General features: G+C 41.5%; 5 protein-coding genes across 5 annotated transcripts; 3 read left to right on the plus strand and 2 right to left on the minus strand.

Annotated features, from left to right (window-relative positions):
- Window positions 1-5,390: 5,390 nt before the first annotated feature.
- Window positions 5,391-5,887, plus strand: LOC118796871 (histone H2B). Its single transcript, XM_036556011.1, has one exon. The coding sequence runs from the start codon at window positions 5,494-5,496 to the stop codon at window positions 5,866-5,868; it is 375 nt and encodes a 124-aa protein (XP_036411904.1). The 5' UTR covers window positions 5,391-5,493; the 3' UTR covers window positions 5,869-5,887.
- A 1,306-nt stretch (window positions 5,888-7,193) lies between these two features.
- On the plus strand, window positions 7,194-8,735 carry LOC118796851 (histone H1-like). The gene has a single exon (XM_036555992.1). The coding sequence runs from the start codon at window positions 7,894-7,896 to the stop codon at window positions 8,515-8,517; it is 624 nt and encodes a 207-aa protein (XP_036411885.1). The 5' UTR covers window positions 7,194-7,893; the 3' UTR covers window positions 8,518-8,735.
- A 541-nt stretch (window positions 8,736-9,276) lies between these two features.
- On the plus strand, window positions 9,277-9,865 carry LOC118796861 (histone H2A-like). Its single transcript, XM_036556002.1, has one exon. The coding sequence runs from the start codon at window positions 9,283-9,285 to the stop codon at window positions 9,667-9,669; it is 387 nt and encodes a 128-aa protein (XP_036411895.1). The 5' UTR covers window positions 9,277-9,282; the 3' UTR covers window positions 9,670-9,865.
- A 1,979-nt stretch (window positions 9,866-11,844) lies between these two features.
- On the minus strand, window positions 11,845-13,081 carry LOC118796870 (histone H2B). Its single transcript, XM_036556010.1, has one exon. The coding sequence runs from the start codon at window positions 12,942-12,944 to the stop codon at window positions 12,570-12,572; it is 375 nt and encodes a 124-aa protein (XP_036411903.1). The 5' UTR covers window positions 12,945-13,081; the 3' UTR covers window positions 11,845-12,569.
- Window positions 13,082-13,532: 451 nt separating this feature from the next.
- On the minus strand, window positions 13,533-13,880 carry LOC118796878 (histone H4). The gene has a single exon (XM_036556017.1). The coding sequence runs from the start codon at window positions 13,864-13,866 to the stop codon at window positions 13,555-13,557; it is 312 nt and encodes a 103-aa protein (XP_036411910.1). The 5' UTR covers window positions 13,867-13,880; the 3' UTR covers window positions 13,533-13,554.
- Between the last annotated feature and the right edge of the window lie 3,223 nt (window positions 13,881-17,103).

The raw sequence follows: 17,103 nt of genomic DNA on the forward strand, positions 1-17,103 counted from the left end.
ACTCCTTTTTCAGTCCCAGTGGATCACCTTACAGGACATTTATTCTTTCATAAGTCTACCGAATCGAAAAGAGTTTGAAATTTGTTTCAACACAGAAAAAGCTTTACATGTGTTCCTTGAGCTGCACTCTTCCAACCAACATGCTTGGAAGGATTTTGAAGTATTTTCCCCTGCAAACCTGGATGTTAAGACACTTGTTATCAAGTTCTGGACTGGACGCATTTCTGATTATGATGTTGAACTGTACCTAAAACGATTCTGTGATGTCTTAAAGCCCGCAGTTAAACCTGTGGATAATTTTGGAATGTGGTATGGGATTAGGAAATATCAAGTAAAACTCCGCAAAGATGCTGAAGGCAAGATGATGCCCATCCCAAATTCTGTTTCCTTTGGCCCTTACAACGGCAAAATTAGCTATCAAGGTCAAGCCTCCTCATGTTATGTGTGCCAGTCTACAGGACACCAGGCTAAAGAATGTCTGGAAATGAAATGCTGGAAGTGTGGAGGATTTGGCCATAAGGCTATGGAATGTGGAAACACTGCCACCTGCACTTTGTGTGGAGACATGGGGCACATTTTCTTCACATGCCCTAAATCCTACGCCAATAAATCCAAGCAAAAGCCAAGTGTTCCAAGACATGACAACTTACAGCGTGCGGAAACTGGTGCAGCAACAGAATTGTCAGTGGATGCTACAGTCCAGATGCTGAGTGGTCAAGCTCAAGGTGCAGTTACAATTTCTGCCAAGGATGTAGAGAAAGGAAAGGAAGCTTCCAAACATGCCCAAGGAAAAAAATCTAAAGAGGAAGCAGCCCAAATGGAGACTTCAGAAGCGGATGACGAATCAAGCCCGGATGAGAGCTCGGACAGCGACTCGTCAAGTGACTCATCAGAGAGTGGAGATTTTAGTGAGTCTTCGGAGGAAGAAAAGAAGGAACCGTCACAAAAAGGAAAGAAAGCACCGGACGAGTACACAGAGGATCAACAAATGGATATTGAAAAGACAACTGGAAAGGATCCAGAAGTTCTGAAAGCTGAAAATGAGAAACGGAAGCTGAACTCCTCGACTGAGACTGAAGGTAATGCTGTAAAGAAGAAGAAAAAAAATCAGAAAAAAAGTTGAGAACTGATGTATCATGCATGCCTTTTTATAATTTACTTGTTGCTTCTTGCAATGTTCGTGGTTTTCAATCTGCCTTAAATAGATCTAAAAAAATTAATATATTGTTAAGAGAGAAATTAGACATATTGTGTATTCAGGAAACAAGGTTGTCTACTTTTAAAGATGTTGCTGAAGTACAAAAGTTATGGGTGAAGGGTAAGTCCTTTCTTTCAATAGGTGACAGTAGAGCAGATGGAATAGGAATCCTTTTCTTTTCTGAAAATGTTGCCGTTATCCAATTAAGAGAAATTATTCCAGGCAGGTTAATGTTTGTTGATGTGTTTTTATTTGGAAAAAAAATTAGAATAATAAATGTATATACAGCCCAAGATAGAGTTAGAAAAATACAGCTTTTTAATAAAATTAAAACTTTGCTATGTGTAGGATTTTATGTAATTGTCTGTGGTGATTTTAATACAGTTACAGATGAGAGAGACAGAATAGCAGAAAGGTCAAGTAAAATCGGTAGAGAAGGTAATGTTTTGAAACAAATAATGAACGAATACAATATGCAGGATACATTTAGAATGGTTTATCCTGATCGTATAGACTTTACAAGGTTTGATAGAACATGTAAAACTAGAATAGATAGAATTTATGTTAATAAAAAATTTACTGTAATTTCATATAAAACTAAAATGCTTATAGATTCTGATCATTTGACAGTTACATCTACAATAAATTTTTTAAATGATAAAAGTGTCAACTATTGGAAATTGAATACAAAAATCTTAAAATATCCCAATATTTTGTTGGAATTAAAAGATGAGCTTGCAAGAATTAGATCTCTAAATATTCTGACCAAAGATAAGTATGAAGTATGGGAAATTTTAAAAACACGTGTTAAAAATTATTTCAAATATAAAAGCAAATTAATTAATCAGGAAAAAAATGAGAGATATAACCATATAATGGAGCAATATATTAACTTGAAATTAAAACCATGCATAACTGCAGTTGAAGAAAATAGTTTACGTGAATTAAAGGATGAAATTGATGTTATGAATAATGAACATTTACAGAAATTGCAGATTAAACTTGGTGTTCATCTTGATGAAACTTTGAATCCATCTCAAATATCTCATCTGTTTTCAAAACAAAAGCAAAGATCTTGTGTTACTAGCATCAGAGATAAAAGTGGTATTATTATTACCGAATCAGGAAAAGTTAGACATACAATAAAAGAGCTTTGTGAGGAAATGTATCAAGAAATAGAAATAGATGTTAACATGTTAAAGTCCTTTTTGAACTTTAAATATAATTATTATTTTGATCATTTGGGAGATGAGGTAATAGAAAGTGAAGTAGTGTCTGCCATTAAACAGTTAAACACTGGGAAATCTCCTGGGAAAGATGGCTTGCCCTCGGAATTTTATCAAATGTGTATTTTCGACTTATCTAACTTACTTACACGGGTGTTTAATGAAGGTATTGGAAAAGGTTATATGTATGACACGTTTTATGATGGGGTGTTATCATTATTGTATAAAAAGGGTGATGCCAGTGATATTAACAACTGGAGACACCTTACTTTGATGAATGTTGATTACAAGATCTTTGCAAAAGTAATAATGAATAGATTAAATGATATTTTGGATTTAATCATAGCTAAAGAGCAAACATGTGCTATTAAAGGGAGAGCTATGTGGGATAATTTGAACACTTTAAGAGAACTGGTATATGAGAGTGGTGAAAGTTTTTATATTGTTACTCTTGATCAGAAAAAAGCTTTTGATTATGTCTCTAGAACTTATTTATGGGAAGTGTTTAGAATGTATAATTTTCCTGATAATTTTATTAAAATGATCATGTGTTTATATGCCAAAAGCAATATACAGATTAATGTGAATGGCAATTTGACAGATTCCTTTGAAGTTATGAGGGGTGTAAAGCAAGGTTGCCCTCTTAGTGCAGCTCTTTATGTATTGGCAATAAGTCCTTTGATCACAAAAGTTAGGAACGATGAGCGTTTAAAAGGAGTAACTGTAGGTGGAAGGAAAGTTGTGATCTCTGCATATGCAGATGACATAACTGTTTTTATTAAATCTAAAAATGAATTAGATGCAATATTTGAACATTTTAAAATGTATGAACAAGTATCAGGAGCAAGACTAAATGTCTCTAAATCTGAATGTGTTTGGATAGGGAATCCTGAAAATAAGTTTGTGGTTAATATACCAGAAACTCAAAATTTAAAGGTTTTAGGAATTTGTATAAACAATAAAGATTGTGTAGAGAATAATTGGAATGGAAAAGTAGAAGTTATAAAAGAAGAAGTGAGTAAATGGAAAAATTGTGATTTAAGCTATAAAACTAGAATAAATATAGTTAAGACTTATATTTTATCAAAAATTTTATTTTTATCTTGCATATTTCCACCTACAGATAAATGGCTCAAAATTGTGAATAAATTATGTTGTAATTTTATATGGGATTCCACTAGAGAAGTAACAAAACGAAACTTGCTATATAAGAGGAAAGATTTGGGGGGATTAGGAGCCATAGATATCGCCATTAAAACCAAAATCTCTGTGTGTAAAATCATTGCAAATGGTATAAATAGACAAGCAGATTGGATTGGAAATATTACCAATTGGAAGCAAAAAAAGGGTCGTGCTAGAACATCAGTACCCTATTATAAGTTGTTATATGGTGATTTTATAAACAAATACAAACATTTAGTTATCGATTGGATTAATGATTCAAATAAAAAGATATATGGGTTAATAACTGATGAAGAGTACGGCTCAAAGGTAGAATTTAGAAATCTTGTAGGAGAAGAAAATGACAGGTGTATTAAAAATCTTCTGTGTAAAAAACTTTCTGACAAACAGGGAGATCTCTCATGGCTGATGGCCGTAAGAAGGCTGCCAGTGAGAGCTGTAGTAAGATGGAGCTGCTTTGTGAAAACCACTTTATGCCCCATGCCAAATTGCCAAGAAGAAGAGACTTTAGACCATTTTTTATTCAACTGTTATCGCTCTCAAGAAGTGTGGGAGATGGTTAAGGATATGGGTTTAGAAATAAATATACATATGAAATCTATAATATATGGGATTTTTGATGAAAAAGTAGATAACAGGAAACATGAGTTCTTGTGGTTTATCATCGCTATTGTAAAGTCTAAACTTTGGAAAACAAGATGTCGGATGACCATAGACCAACAATTCGTGTCCAGCAGAGACGTTTTTAAACAAATTAAAATTGAACTAAAGAGACTGCGGACGTTGAACACGCCATTCAAAGACGTTGACTTGTGGGACATTTTTGAATTGTAGGGTGTTAAGGTATGTGTATGTATATGCTGTCTTTCTTATGCTCTGTCTGTTTTATATGTTGAATTGTTGCTAACCAAATAAAGTTTCTTAAAAAAAAAAAAAGAAAAGGAGGAAAGGGTCTGGGAAAAGGAGGCGCTAAGCGTCACCGCAAAGTGCTTCGCGATAACATCCAGGGCATCACCAAGCCAGCTATCCGCCGTCTGGCTCGCCGTGGCGGTGTCAAGCGTATCTCTGGTCTGATCTATGAGGAGACCCGCGGCGTGCTCAAGGTGTTCCTGGAGAACGTGATCAGGGACGCCGTCACCTACACCGAGCACGCCAAGAGGAAGACCGTCACCGCCATGGATGTGGTTTACGCCCTGAAGCGTCAGGGACGAACCCTGTACGGCTTCGGAGGCTAAACGCTCGACTCGAACAACGATAAACCCAACGGCTCTTTTAAGAGCCCCCCACAGACCCACCGGAAGAGTTTTTCCTTATAACCCAGTAATAGTGAAAACAACAAGCGTTGTATTATGTCTCCATGGTAATTTTGCTTTTTAAAGACAGAGTGAGCTTGATTTAATACCGGATCAACTGGAGTGGTGGCGAATGCTTAAACTAGCTTGAAAACCCTTAAACATGTTTAAAATTGTACGATCATTTTATTTCATGCGCTTTCTTGAGTTGATAGGCAAAACATTTTCGTGTGTGTAAGGAATGAGGGGGAGGGAACTCGTTATATTTAGAATAAGCCCGATAAGGACATTTGTATTGTACGTGTGATACCCAACAGCTAAGAATGCGCGGGAAGGTGAACAAAGGGAAAGTCTTTAGCTGGGGGAGGGGGAGGGGGAGGGGGAGGGGGGTGGGGAGGGGGAGGGGGAGGGGGGTGGGGAGGGGGGTGAGGAGGGGGCGCTGGGAGTTGTCCGTCAAGTGAGCCGTTGATTGTTGTCCAATGATCGTTTGTCTGCATTCAGAAGGGCGGAGCTATAATTTGAATATCGGAGTCTAGATAAGCCGGTGCCGGGCGCACCTCCTCATTCTTCAGTTGAACTCGAAGAAGAGAAAACCATGCCTGAGCCCGCCAAGTCCGCCCCGAAGAAGGGCTCCAAGAAAGCCGTGACTAAGACGGCTGGTAAGGGAGGCAAGAAGCGCAGAAAGTCCAGGAAGGAGAGCTACGCGATCTACGTGTACAAGGTGCTGAAGCAGGTCCACCCCGACACCGGCATTTCTTCCAAGGCGATGGGCATCATGAACTCGTTCGTCAACGACATCTTCGAGCGCATCGCCGGTGAGTCGTCCCGTTTGGCTCATTACAACAAACGCTCCACTATCACATCCAGGGAGATCCAGACCGCCGTGCGCCTGCTTCTTCCCGGTGAGCTGGCCAAGCACGCCGTGTCCGAGGGCACCAAGGCCGTCACCAAGTACACGAGCTCCAAGTAACAAGTGACGAAAAACTTCATCAAACCCAACGGCTCTTTTAAGAGCCACCCAAGTTTCCACTCAAAGAGCTTACTTTTTCAGTTTCTGTGAAGGTGGGAAGAAAAGATGAACAAAGGTTCTGCTGCATTTCAGTCAGTTTTCCCATGTAGTTACTCTATTGGTAATGAATGGTAAGGCTTGTAGTAAAATAAGTTATATAAATGTAAACGCACATACACGTGCATCCTTTGCTGTATGTATACAAACAAAATGTCTATGTTCTAGTTTGTGATCTGCAGTTTGTTCTACAAACACCTGTAAAATACAGGAAACGTCCAGACTTTCAATTATAATGCTTCTAAACCTCTTCAATTTTTTTCCCTTTTTTTACACGCATGTATGTTTTTATGAATAAAAATCATTGTGTGCACATTTGTTTGAAAATATAAATTATGGGTAATAAATGAATATACAAATGAAGGTTATATTGTATGCCCTGCAGAAGTATGTTGAAGGTAGAGTGAGCAATTTTGTTTTTTTTGTTTTTTTCTGTGTATTATTGTTATTGTTTATGAAATGAATAAAAATGACATAAGAGTAAGTTAAAGTAGGTAATATGCTAGGCCTTATTATGTCTGTGATGTACAGCCAGGCATTAGACTCATGATGCAGTTAGTTAGTGTGAGAACAAGATGTTATAGTGCTACAGTTAAAGAATGTCAAAGTAATCTTAGGGCAGGGCCTCAGGCTTGTGAAGTAGTAAGTGAAAACTGAAATCTATAGGGCTCCATTAGACTTATGATGAGGCTATAAAATTAAATCAGGTACAGAACGAGGCTTTAAGCTTATGTTGTAGTTAGAGTAGGCCAAATTAGTCTTACCGCTAGGCCTCAAGCTTAACATGTATTTAGAGTAATAGCAAATGTAGAATTAGGCCTTTTTTGAGGTTTATGGTGAAATTAGATGAAGTGAAAGTAGATTGAGGGCAAGACCTTGACCGTTGCTGAGGTCAAGGTAAGGTGATGACCCCTCCTTGCCCATCCCAAATATTTCAAATCCAAACCTTACATAGTTTCTTTTATTATCTGTCATATCCTTGTTAACATCATTATTTTTCCTAATCAAGAATGATTCCATTATTTCCAAACCAAGAAGTAAAATATATACAAAAATAAGCTTTATTCACTTTGTGTATTACTACTATTCAATAAGTCTCTCTACGTATGTGCTTTTCTCCTTCAAAAACATTTTAGTTCTGAGATGGAACAAACAGGTTCTTCTCTGGGTGCGTGCTTCTCCTAGATGAGGCCTACTGCACTTTGCGTTCATACTCAGGGTCACACACACACAACCACACAGGGGGAGAGCTTCACATGGCGCACAGAGCCATACAGTAAAATATCATGATATAATAATGTTTTCCATATGAGATTTGGGTTATTTCACACTGGTCAAGTCAAAGTTCATTTACATTTTGTACAACAGCACATCAGCAGAGAGCAGGCTCTGACCTCACGCCTGTGCTTTACTCGCTCCAAGAGAGCCCGTTTTACACATAGTCAGCGAGGCGCTCGGTCGCTGGAAGTTCGCCCACGCCCTCGCCGAGGCTCTCCCCGAACGCGCCGTTGAGCTCTCCGAAAGTTCACGCCGGCGTTTGCCACCGTTTTCCACCGATTATCGCGCCAAATACGCCGTCTTTCGTTCGGAGCGGCGACCGCCCGGCACCCTTTTGAGATCCCCCTGTAAAACGAGGCGTCGCTGTGCACCCATTCCCGGACTGGGGACACACGGCAGAGCCTCTTCTAGAGGAACGAGCCGTTGGACGCTCGCCGAGCGGCGCATTCTGTCGTATTTTGCCCGATAAATGCCACGAGAAAACACAAATCTGAGCGTGTCAGTAAGACACAGCTGCACAGCGCCTGTCAGGTTGAGTCTACAGCGTTCTCATGTGCCCTTTAAGGGGCCGGCTCCCCGCCTGAGAGGGAGGTTCCTCTGAACAGTCTAGTTTGTGCTCTTTCTCGCTTCACTCGCAGCAAAAGCAGAACGATGGCAGAAGTCGCTCCTGCTCCAGCCGCCGCGCCGTCCAAAGCTCCCAAGAAGAAAAGCGCTGCCCGGCCCAAGAAAGCCGGCCCCAGCGTCGGCGAGCTCATCGTCAAGGCCATTTCGCAGTCCAAGGAGAGGAGCGGTGTGTCTCTCGCCGCCCTCAAGAAAGCCCTGGCTGCCGGCGGCTACGACGTGGAGAAGAACAATTCCCGCGTTAAGCTTGCCGTCAAGAGCCTCGTGACAAAGGGCACTCTGGTGCAGACCAAAGGCACCGGTGCGTCAGGCTCCTTCAAGCTCAACAAGAAGCAAGCCGAGACCAAGAAGAAGCCGACGAAGAAAGCAGCGACCAAACCCAAGAAGGCGGCCGCCAAAAAGCCCGCCGCGGCCAAGAAGCCCAAGAAGGTAGCGGCGAAGAAGCCCGCGGCCGCCAAGAAATCGCCGAAAAAAGCCAAGAAGGTAGCAGCGAAGAAGCCCGCGGCCGCCAAGAAAGTCGCCAAGTCTCCCAAAAAAGCCAAGAAGCCGGCGGCCCCGAAGAAGACGGCCAAGAGCCCGAAGAAAACAAAGGCTGTTAAGCCCAAAGCTGCCAAGCCCAAGGCGGCGAAAAAGGCGGCTCCCAAGAAGAAGTAAACGTGTTGTTTACCTTAATGTCCTGTTTCTCCTATTGAAAAAATGGCTCTTTTAAGAGCCACCCACATTTTCCTCTCAGAGTTAGATTTTCCTTCGTGCTGCGCTCAAAAGCTTGTCATTATTAGTCAGTAGTGATATAGGAAACTGCCAGGCTCGACATTATAATCGAGTTGCCCGTTTGCATTTACATGGATGAGAGTAGGAGCGGAAATGGGGTAAAAACACAGCGAGGAAACAGGGACTTGCTTTCTTTACTTCCTTCTTTGTCTTTAGCTCTCTCTCAGCTCCGTTCAGGTTTGCTTTATTGGCATGACAAATTTACATGTGTATTGTCAAAGCACTGCAAAAATTGCATCAAAACTAAATAATAATAATAGTTACAAAACCAAGATTGATAACAATAAGCCAATTAACAAGAGAAAGTGTTATCAATTAATAATATATAAGTATACACAATAATAAAAAGAAAAACTATTTGATATGTGTCTGCAGCACATAATTTATCTTCATCTCCCAAAGTATCGTATGTATTTTACACTCTCTGTCTCACACACACACACACGAAAGTGGAGGTGGTGGCGGGGGGGAGCAGCTGGCTTAGAGAGGAATGGTGGGCGGTCCCTAAACGTCGACCACGCTAATATGATTGGTTGTTGGAAGCCATCGCATTTTAGCCAATAGAAACGTAGAAGCTTTGCCTATATGAGGGGCGATCCTGCGATTTTTTATTTCAGTTTAGTTGAACGAATTCAGTTAAAGCCTAAGATGAGTGGAAGGGGGAAAACCGGCGGTAAAGCTAGGGCGAAGGCCAAGACTCGCTCTTCCCGCGCCGGGCTGCAGTTCCCTGTGGGCCGTGTTCACAGGCTTCTGCGCAAAGGCAACTATGCCGAGCGCGTCGGCGCCGGCGCTCCAGTCTACTTGGCTGCCGTCCTGGAGTATCTGACCGCTGAGATCCTTGAGTTGGCCGGCAACGCCGCTCGCGACAACAAGAAGACCCGTATCATCCCTCGTCATCTGCAGCTGGCCGTCCGTAACGACGAGGAGCTCAACAAACTGCTCGGTGGAGTGACCATCGCTCAGGGTGGCGTGCTGCCCAACATTCAGGCTGTCCTGCTGCCCAAGAAAACAGAGAAGGCGGCCAAGACCAAATAAATTGGGTTCTTCTGCCAAATTATAAAAACACAAAGGCTCTTTTAAGAGCCACCCACCATAGCAAGAAAAGTGCAGTTTTTCTTCCTCTCCTTGTGCTAAAAAGTAGATAGTCGATCGATCTTTAGAGGTTATCGTGTTTACGATAGAATGAAATATAATGATCACAGCTTCACCACGTCCCACGACTGCATACTGAATTAACCCCCCCGCTTCTCCTTTTCCCCGCTAAAGACTTTTCCTTTGTTCACCTTCCCGCGCGTTCTTATCTACTGTCATGTACATTAACATACGTTCCTATCAGGTCTATTAATGTAACAAGTTTAGGTTGTTTCATTCCGTACACACACACGTGCAAGTTATACGATTATGAACTCACGGAAGCGCATGAAATCACATTTTGGCACAGTGCAAGCTTTGGAAGTGTGACGTATTATCTTATTCTACTCGAATACAAGATGAATAAACTTACACGAACGTCTTTATAACTACGCGAGTGAAGGTCAAATAATAGGCGTATAATAATGAACCAAAAATCTGAGTAACGTTACACCGGACGTGTAAAAAAAGAAAAAAAACAAAAATGTGGTACATGAGCCCGCCAAGGCGTTGGGTAGTGTCTTGTGATTTGAAAATGTTGGCGCGGCAGAAGACGCCCAATAGTGTTTAGCCAGCGTGTGAGGAGCCGTCCAATAGAAGGCGGGCACATTCAAGACGCCCAATGAGTGGCGAGCAGCACGAACGCTTAAAAGGGGCGGCATTATGCGTGTGAAGTCGTTCTGTGTCTTTGTTGGACAAGAGTAGAGTTTGATATCATGGCGAGAACCAAGCAGACGGCCCGCAAATCTACCGGTGGCAAAGCCCCGAGGAAGCAGCTGGCCACTAAGGCTGCTCGTAAGAGCGCTCCGGCTACCGGTGGCGTCAAGAAGCCTCACCGTTACAGGCCCGGCACCGTGGCTCTGCGAGAGATTCGCCGTTACCAGAAATCCACAGAACTGCTGATCCGTAAGCTGCCCTTCCAGCGCCTGGTGCGGGAGATCGCTCAGGACTTCAAGACCGATCTCCGCTTCCAGAGCTCTGCTGTCATGGCCCTGCAAGAGGCTAGCGAGGCGTACTTGGTGGGTCTGTTCGAGGACACTAATCTGTGCGCCATCCACGCCAAGAGAGTCACCATCATGCCTAAGGACATCCAGCTGGCCCGCCGTATCCGCGGAGAGCGTGCTTAACTTAAACGGAGCGCTCCCAGCATTTTCCCCAAAAGTACCCAAAGGCTCTTTTAAGAGCCACCTAACTGTTTCACTTCAAAAGAGTAACTGTCCTGCACTGGCGTTCAGTTCTGTATTTGCCAAGCAGTACAAACAACAAAAACAAAACAAATGCTGCTCTATGACAATTTTATACACGTACAAATCTGTAGGTGTGTACATGCACTTATACATACATACATACATAGTAACTACGGGCAAAGAAATTCCGCAGGGATGTGTGAGCATACCTGGCCAAACATTATTATATCATGATATTTTACTGTATGGCTCTGTGCGCCATGTGAAGCTCTCCCCCTGTGTGGTTGTGTGTGTGTGACCCTGAGTATGAACGCAAAGTGCAGTAGGCCTCATCTAGGAGAAGCACGCACCCAGAGAAGAACCTGTTTGTTCCATCTCAGAACTAAAATGTTTTTGAAGGAGAAAAGCACATACGTAGAGAGACTTATTGAATAGTAGTAATACACAAAGTGAATAAAGCTTATTTTTGTATATATTTTACTTCTTGGTTTGGAAATAATGGAATCATTCTTGATTAGGAAAAATAATGATGTTAACAAGGATATGACAGATAATAAAAGAAACTATGTAAGGTTTGGATTTGAAATATTTGGGATGGGCAAGGAGGGGTCATCACCTTACCTTGACCTCAGCAACGGTCAAGGTCTTGCCCTCAATCTACTTTCACTTCATCTAATTTCACCATAAACCTCAAAAAAGGCCTAATTCTACATTTGCTATTACTCTAAATACATGTTAAGCTTGAGGCCTAGCGGTAAGACTAATTTGGCCTACTCTAACTACAACATAAGCTTAAAGCCTCGTTCTGTACCTGATTTAATTTTATAGCCTCATCATAAGTCTAATGGAGCCCTATAGATTTCAGTTTTCACTTACTACTTCACAAGCCTGAGGCCCTGCCCTAAGATTACTTTGACATTCTTTAACTGTAGCACTATAACATCTTGTTCTCACACTAACTAACTGCATCATGAGTCTAATGCCTGGCTGTACATCACAGACATAATAAGGCCTAGCATATTACCTACTTTAACTTACTCTTATGTCATTTTTATTCATTTCATAAACAATAACAACAATAATACACAGAAAAAAACAAAAAAAACAAAATTGCTCACTCTACCTTCAACATACTTCTGCAGGGCATACAATATAACCTTCATTTGTATATTCATTTATTACCCATAATTTATATTTTCAAACAAATGTGCACACAATGATTTTTATTCATAAAAACATACATGCGTGTAAAAAAAGGGAAAAAAATTGAAGAGGTTTAGAAGCATTATAATTGAAAGTCTGGACGTTTCCTGTATTTTACAGGTGTTTGTAGAACAAACTGCAGATCACAAACTAGAACATAGACATTTTGTTTGTATACATACAGCAAAGGATGCGCGTGTATGTGCGTTTACATTTATATAACTTATTTTACTACAAGCCTTACCATTCATTACCAATAGAGTAACTACGTGGGAAAACTGACTGAAATGCAGCAGAACCTTTGTTCATCTTTTCTTCCCACCTTCACAGAAACTGAAAAAGTAAGCTCTTTGAGTGGAAACTTGGGTGGCTCTTAAAAGAGCCGTTGGGTTTGATGAAGTTTTTCGTCACTTGTTACTTGGAGCTCGTGTACTTGGTGACGGCCTTGGTGCCCTCGGACACGGCGTGCTTGGCCAGCTCACCGGGAAGAAGCAGGCGCACGGCGGTCTGGATCTCCCTGGATGTGATAGTGGAGCGTTTGTTGTAATGAGCCAAACGGGACGACTCACCGGCGATGCGCTCGAAGATGTCGTTGACGAACGAGTTCATGATGCCCATCGCCTTGGAAGAAATGCCGGTGTCGGGGTGGACCTGCTTCAGCACCTTGTACACGTAGATCGCGTAGCTCTCCTTCCTGGACTTTCTGCGCTTCTTGCCTCCCTTACCAGCCGTCTTAGTCACGGCTTTCTTGGAGCCCTTCTTCGGGGCGGACTTGGCGGGCTCAGGCATGGTTTTCTCTTCTTCGAGTTCAACTGAAGAATGAGGAGGTGCGCCCGGCACCGGCTTATCTAGACTCCGATATTCAAATTATAGCTCCGCCCTTCTGAATGCAGACAAACGATCATTGGACAACAATCAACGGCTCACTTGACGGACAACTCCCAGCGCCCCCTCCTCACCCCCCTCCTCACCCCCCTCCCCCAGCTAAAGACTTTCCCTTTGTTCACCTTCCCGCGCATTCTTAGCTGTTGGGTATCACACGTACAATACAAATGTCCTTATCGGGCTTATTCTAAATATAACGAGTTCCCTCCCCCTCATTCCTTACACACACGAAAATGTTTTGCCTATCAACTCAAGAAAGCGCATGAAATAAAATGATCGTACAATTTTAAACATGTTTAAGGGTTTTCAAGCTAGCTTAAGCATTCGCCACCACTCCAGTTGATCCGGTATTAAATCAAGCTCACTCTGTCTTTAAAAAGCAAAATTACCATGGAGACATAATACAACGCTTGTTGTTTTCACTATTACTGGGTTACAAGGAAAAACTCTTCCGGTGGGTCTGTGGGGGGCTCTTAAAAGAGCCGTTGGGTTTATCGTTGTTCGAGTCGAGCGTTTAGCCTCCGAAGCCGTACAGGGTTCGTCCCTGACGCTTCAGGGCGTAAACCACATCCATGGCGGTGACGGTCTTCCTCTTGGCGTGCTCGGTGTAGGTGACGGCGTCCCTGATCACGTTCTCCAGGAACACCTTGAGCACGCCGCGGGTCTCCTCATAGATCAGACCAGAGATACGCTTGACACCGCCACGGCGAGCCAGACGGCGGATAGCTGGCTTGGTGATGCCCTGGATGTTATCGCGAAGCACTTTGCGGTGACGCTTAGCGCCTCCTTTTCCCAGACCCTTTCCTCCTTTTCCTCTACCAGACATGCTGCTTAGCTCTTCACTTGATGGCTGCAAAGAGAATCAACAGCAAATGGAGCGCTGTACGTGCCTGTTATGCTCCTCTACAGGACCTAGTTGAAACCAAGGCACGGGAGGCGGAGCCACGCACAACAGACACTACAGAGAAAACAGCAACACGATGGAATCAAGGAAAACACACAAAGCAAATACTGCCACGAAATAAATATCCCTCGTATTATTGTAACTATTACTATTACCAATACTTTTATTAGTGGTATCATTTCACAGCCTTATAATATTATCAATACTCTGTGCATAGTATTATCAATACCATTTGCAATATGCTAAAATATACTTATGGTTTAAAGATGTTTTGCTCTTTTATTTATATTGTTTATTTTCTTAATTTTGTGAAAAATAGAATTTGTTTTTTATCTTTAGTATTATGCAAATTGTCTTTGCAGTAATAAGTAACAAACTGTAACCTTGATAAGTAATTGATAGGGTTAATACCTTGTTTTGTAATTCTCCTCTTATTACTTCTTTTCTTGAGGGCCTTGCTCTCCCTTTGCTGCTGCGGTACTGTGAATTTCCATGCTGTAGAACTAATAAAGGGTTGTCTCATCCTATCTTATATAATGTCATTTTAAGTCAAAACATAAAAAATTATACAAAGCACAAAAGAAATATTGAACAAGCAAAGGAAGAAAGAAAAAAGAAAGAAATGCATTAATTTTAATACAATTCATCTTAATTTAAGTCAAATTTAGATCACTGTGGTTTGTCCAGGCTGGTAATATCAAAAGGTATGAATATGCATGAGTGTGTGTGTGTGTGTGTGTGTGTGTGTGTGTGTGTGTGTGTATGTGTGTGTGTGTGTGAGTCAGAGAGAGAGAGAGAGAGAGTATTACATACAATATCCTGTGGTCAAACTGTGAACTGGCAAGTCTGAGAAAGACCACTAGACTCCTTATTGTAAATGCTGAACTACTATACGAAATTATGTGGTTTGGTCGTTATAATTACAGTAAAATTATTGACATTTTAGTTCCAATTTTATTTATGCAAACTCACAAACACAGTAATTCAAGAAGTCACTCAGCTACACAATATTTCCACATATGAAAATATCTCTTATTCTACTGCTTGCACGTTCACATTTTGACCACACGAGGGCATCCAAGCTCCATCGATGACAAGTCGCCCTCAGCCCAAAACACCTGGGGCGAACTGTCTGCACTGTTTTTGCTTCTCTGATCAGCGAATTAATAACTAAACTATAAACTGGGTGCTGCTATGGTCCAAGTGTCTTCTGGTTATTTTATTTTAATTCAAAAGCAGTTTTGAAAAACGGGAAATGGGTCAGTTCTCGTTTTGGTTCTAGCTTCATTTTACTGTTTCTCAAACTAATCATTAAATCAAATAACAAATATGAAACAGTGGAATAAAGGGTCGTATTTAATTAATCCATATTAAAAAAAATCCTATCACATCAACCGGAAATCAGCGACCAGATTGCACGTGTTATCAAAAGCTCAGAAATCACTGAGATCAGGCGATCGGGTTAAAAATGATAAAGACAGAAAAGATGCATTAGTGTTGAGCAGACAGGCCTAATCCTGACATTTTAGGAGACTATATGATGTTTTTTACAACTGTTTCTATATTTGATGTAGTTACTGTATCAGTAGAAACTGAAGCGATATGAGGAAGAGACTCTTAAAGACTCCCGTCATTTAACAGCGAAATCATAGAGAAATGAAAGTCCCGCTGCTCAGTAATGATGAGGAAATATAACACTGCAATGTGGCGCCGTTAGAGGAGAACTTCGTTATAGCATCTGTGTTTCTGCTCCAGATGTTGTGGGGAAAATGATTTGCAGCTTTGCTCCAGATTTGGAGACTTAAATAAAGCCCAATTTCTTTTATTGAGATTAAGACTCTCCAGAAAACAAGCGCTAATCTGAGTTGGCCCAGGCGTCAAACGACAAACCCACAAACATCCACGCTTTTATACTCATTTTTGGCAAGCAGGGGTCGACATGTGTGTCACGCATCCCCCTGGTTCTGACTCTTTAGAGGACACCATTTCCCAGGATCCTCTGCGTGAACATATGACCATGACGTCATCCCACACCATCTATCAGAGATGTGCCTCACCGGATCACTGATTCTGTTCACCTGCTCTGTAGACCCCTGTAGTCGTGTCGTCATTTTGTGCTCTTACGCCCATAAGAGCTATCTATCGGCCAGAATGAACAGGGTTTTCGAAAAATCGCCTCTAGCGCCCCCTGTGTTCAATAAACATGTCCAGAACCCGATACGTTCTGTCCTGTGAACGTTCTTCTCTCGAACACCACTGGATCCTCTGAATTACGAGGTCGTTAAAGAGTTGTAATATGAATATTGCTACATGTGAGAAATGTACTTTAAATTAGATTTTAAATGCCATATTTAAAATCAATATAAAGGGCAAAATTTGTTGTGTAATTCTTTATTTTCCCAGTTAGTACAATTATAAACCCTCACTACTTATATTTATGATATGAGATCAGGTTTATGAGGTTTAATGATAATGAGTAGCTTTGGCCAATAATTGATATAGAATATTTGATTCATTAGACCATATAAGTGCTGATATTATAAATAATTATTATTCTTTTGTTCTCTTTAAGGTACTTTTGGAATTTTTACTGCTTCTTCTTACAAATGAGACTAAATCTCCAGTTCGGTAGAGAGTGAGGTGGATGAGCTTGTCAGCAGGGCAGTTTGGCCATGTTTTAGTTGTAAACCAAACAAAGAGAATATGGATGTTAACAGTGTTACACGCTGTCTGTGCAAAATATAGTTAACATTATAAATTATAAATGTTTAAGTAATATTAGAAGGTAGCCTGGTTGGTAATAGTATGGTCACTATATTGTGGTATATGTTAATTGTCAAGCGTATCTCTGGTCTGATCTATGAGGAGACCCGCGGCGTGCTCAAGGTGTTCCTGGAGAACGTGATCAGGGACGCCGTCACCTACACCGAGCACGCCAAGAGAAAGACCGTCACCGCCATGGATGTGGTTTACGCCCTGAAGCGTCAGGGACGAACCCTGTACGGCTTCGGAGGCTAAACGCTCGACTCGAACAACGATAAATAACGGCTCTTTTAAGAGCCCCCCACAGACCCACCAGAAGAGGTTTTCCTTATGATCCTGTAGTAATGAAAGCAGACTTTTATTGCATTCCGACTTGCTAATGATTTTACCTCTTAA

The sequence above is a fragment of the Colossoma macropomum genome, unplaced genomic scaffold (genome assembly GCF_904425465.1).
Source record: "Colossoma macropomum unplaced genomic scaffold, Colossoma_macropomum, whole genome shotgun sequence".
Taxonomy (NCBI): Eukaryota; Metazoa; Chordata; class Actinopteri; order Characiformes; family Serrasalmidae; genus Colossoma; species Colossoma macropomum.

Coding starts and splice junctions, on each gene's coding strand:
- LOC118796871 (XM_036556011.1), top strand. CDS start 5,494: ATGCCTGAGCCCGCCAAGTCCGCCCCGAAGAAGGGCTCCAAGAAAGCC.
- LOC118796851 (XM_036555992.1), top strand. CDS start 7,894: ATGGCAGAAGTCGCTCCTGCTCCAGCCGCCGCGCCGTCCAAAGCTCCC.
- LOC118796861 (XM_036556002.1), top strand. CDS start 9,283: ATGAGTGGAAGGGGGAAAACCGGCGGTAAAGCTAGGGCGAAGGCCAAG.
- LOC118796870 (XM_036556010.1), bottom strand. CDS start 12,944: ATGCCTGAGCCCGCCAAGTCCGCCCCGAAGAAGGGCTCCAAGAAAGCC.
- LOC118796878 (XM_036556017.1), bottom strand. CDS start 13,866: ATGTCTGGTAGAGGAAAAGGAGGAAAGGGTCTGGGAAAAGGAGGCGCT.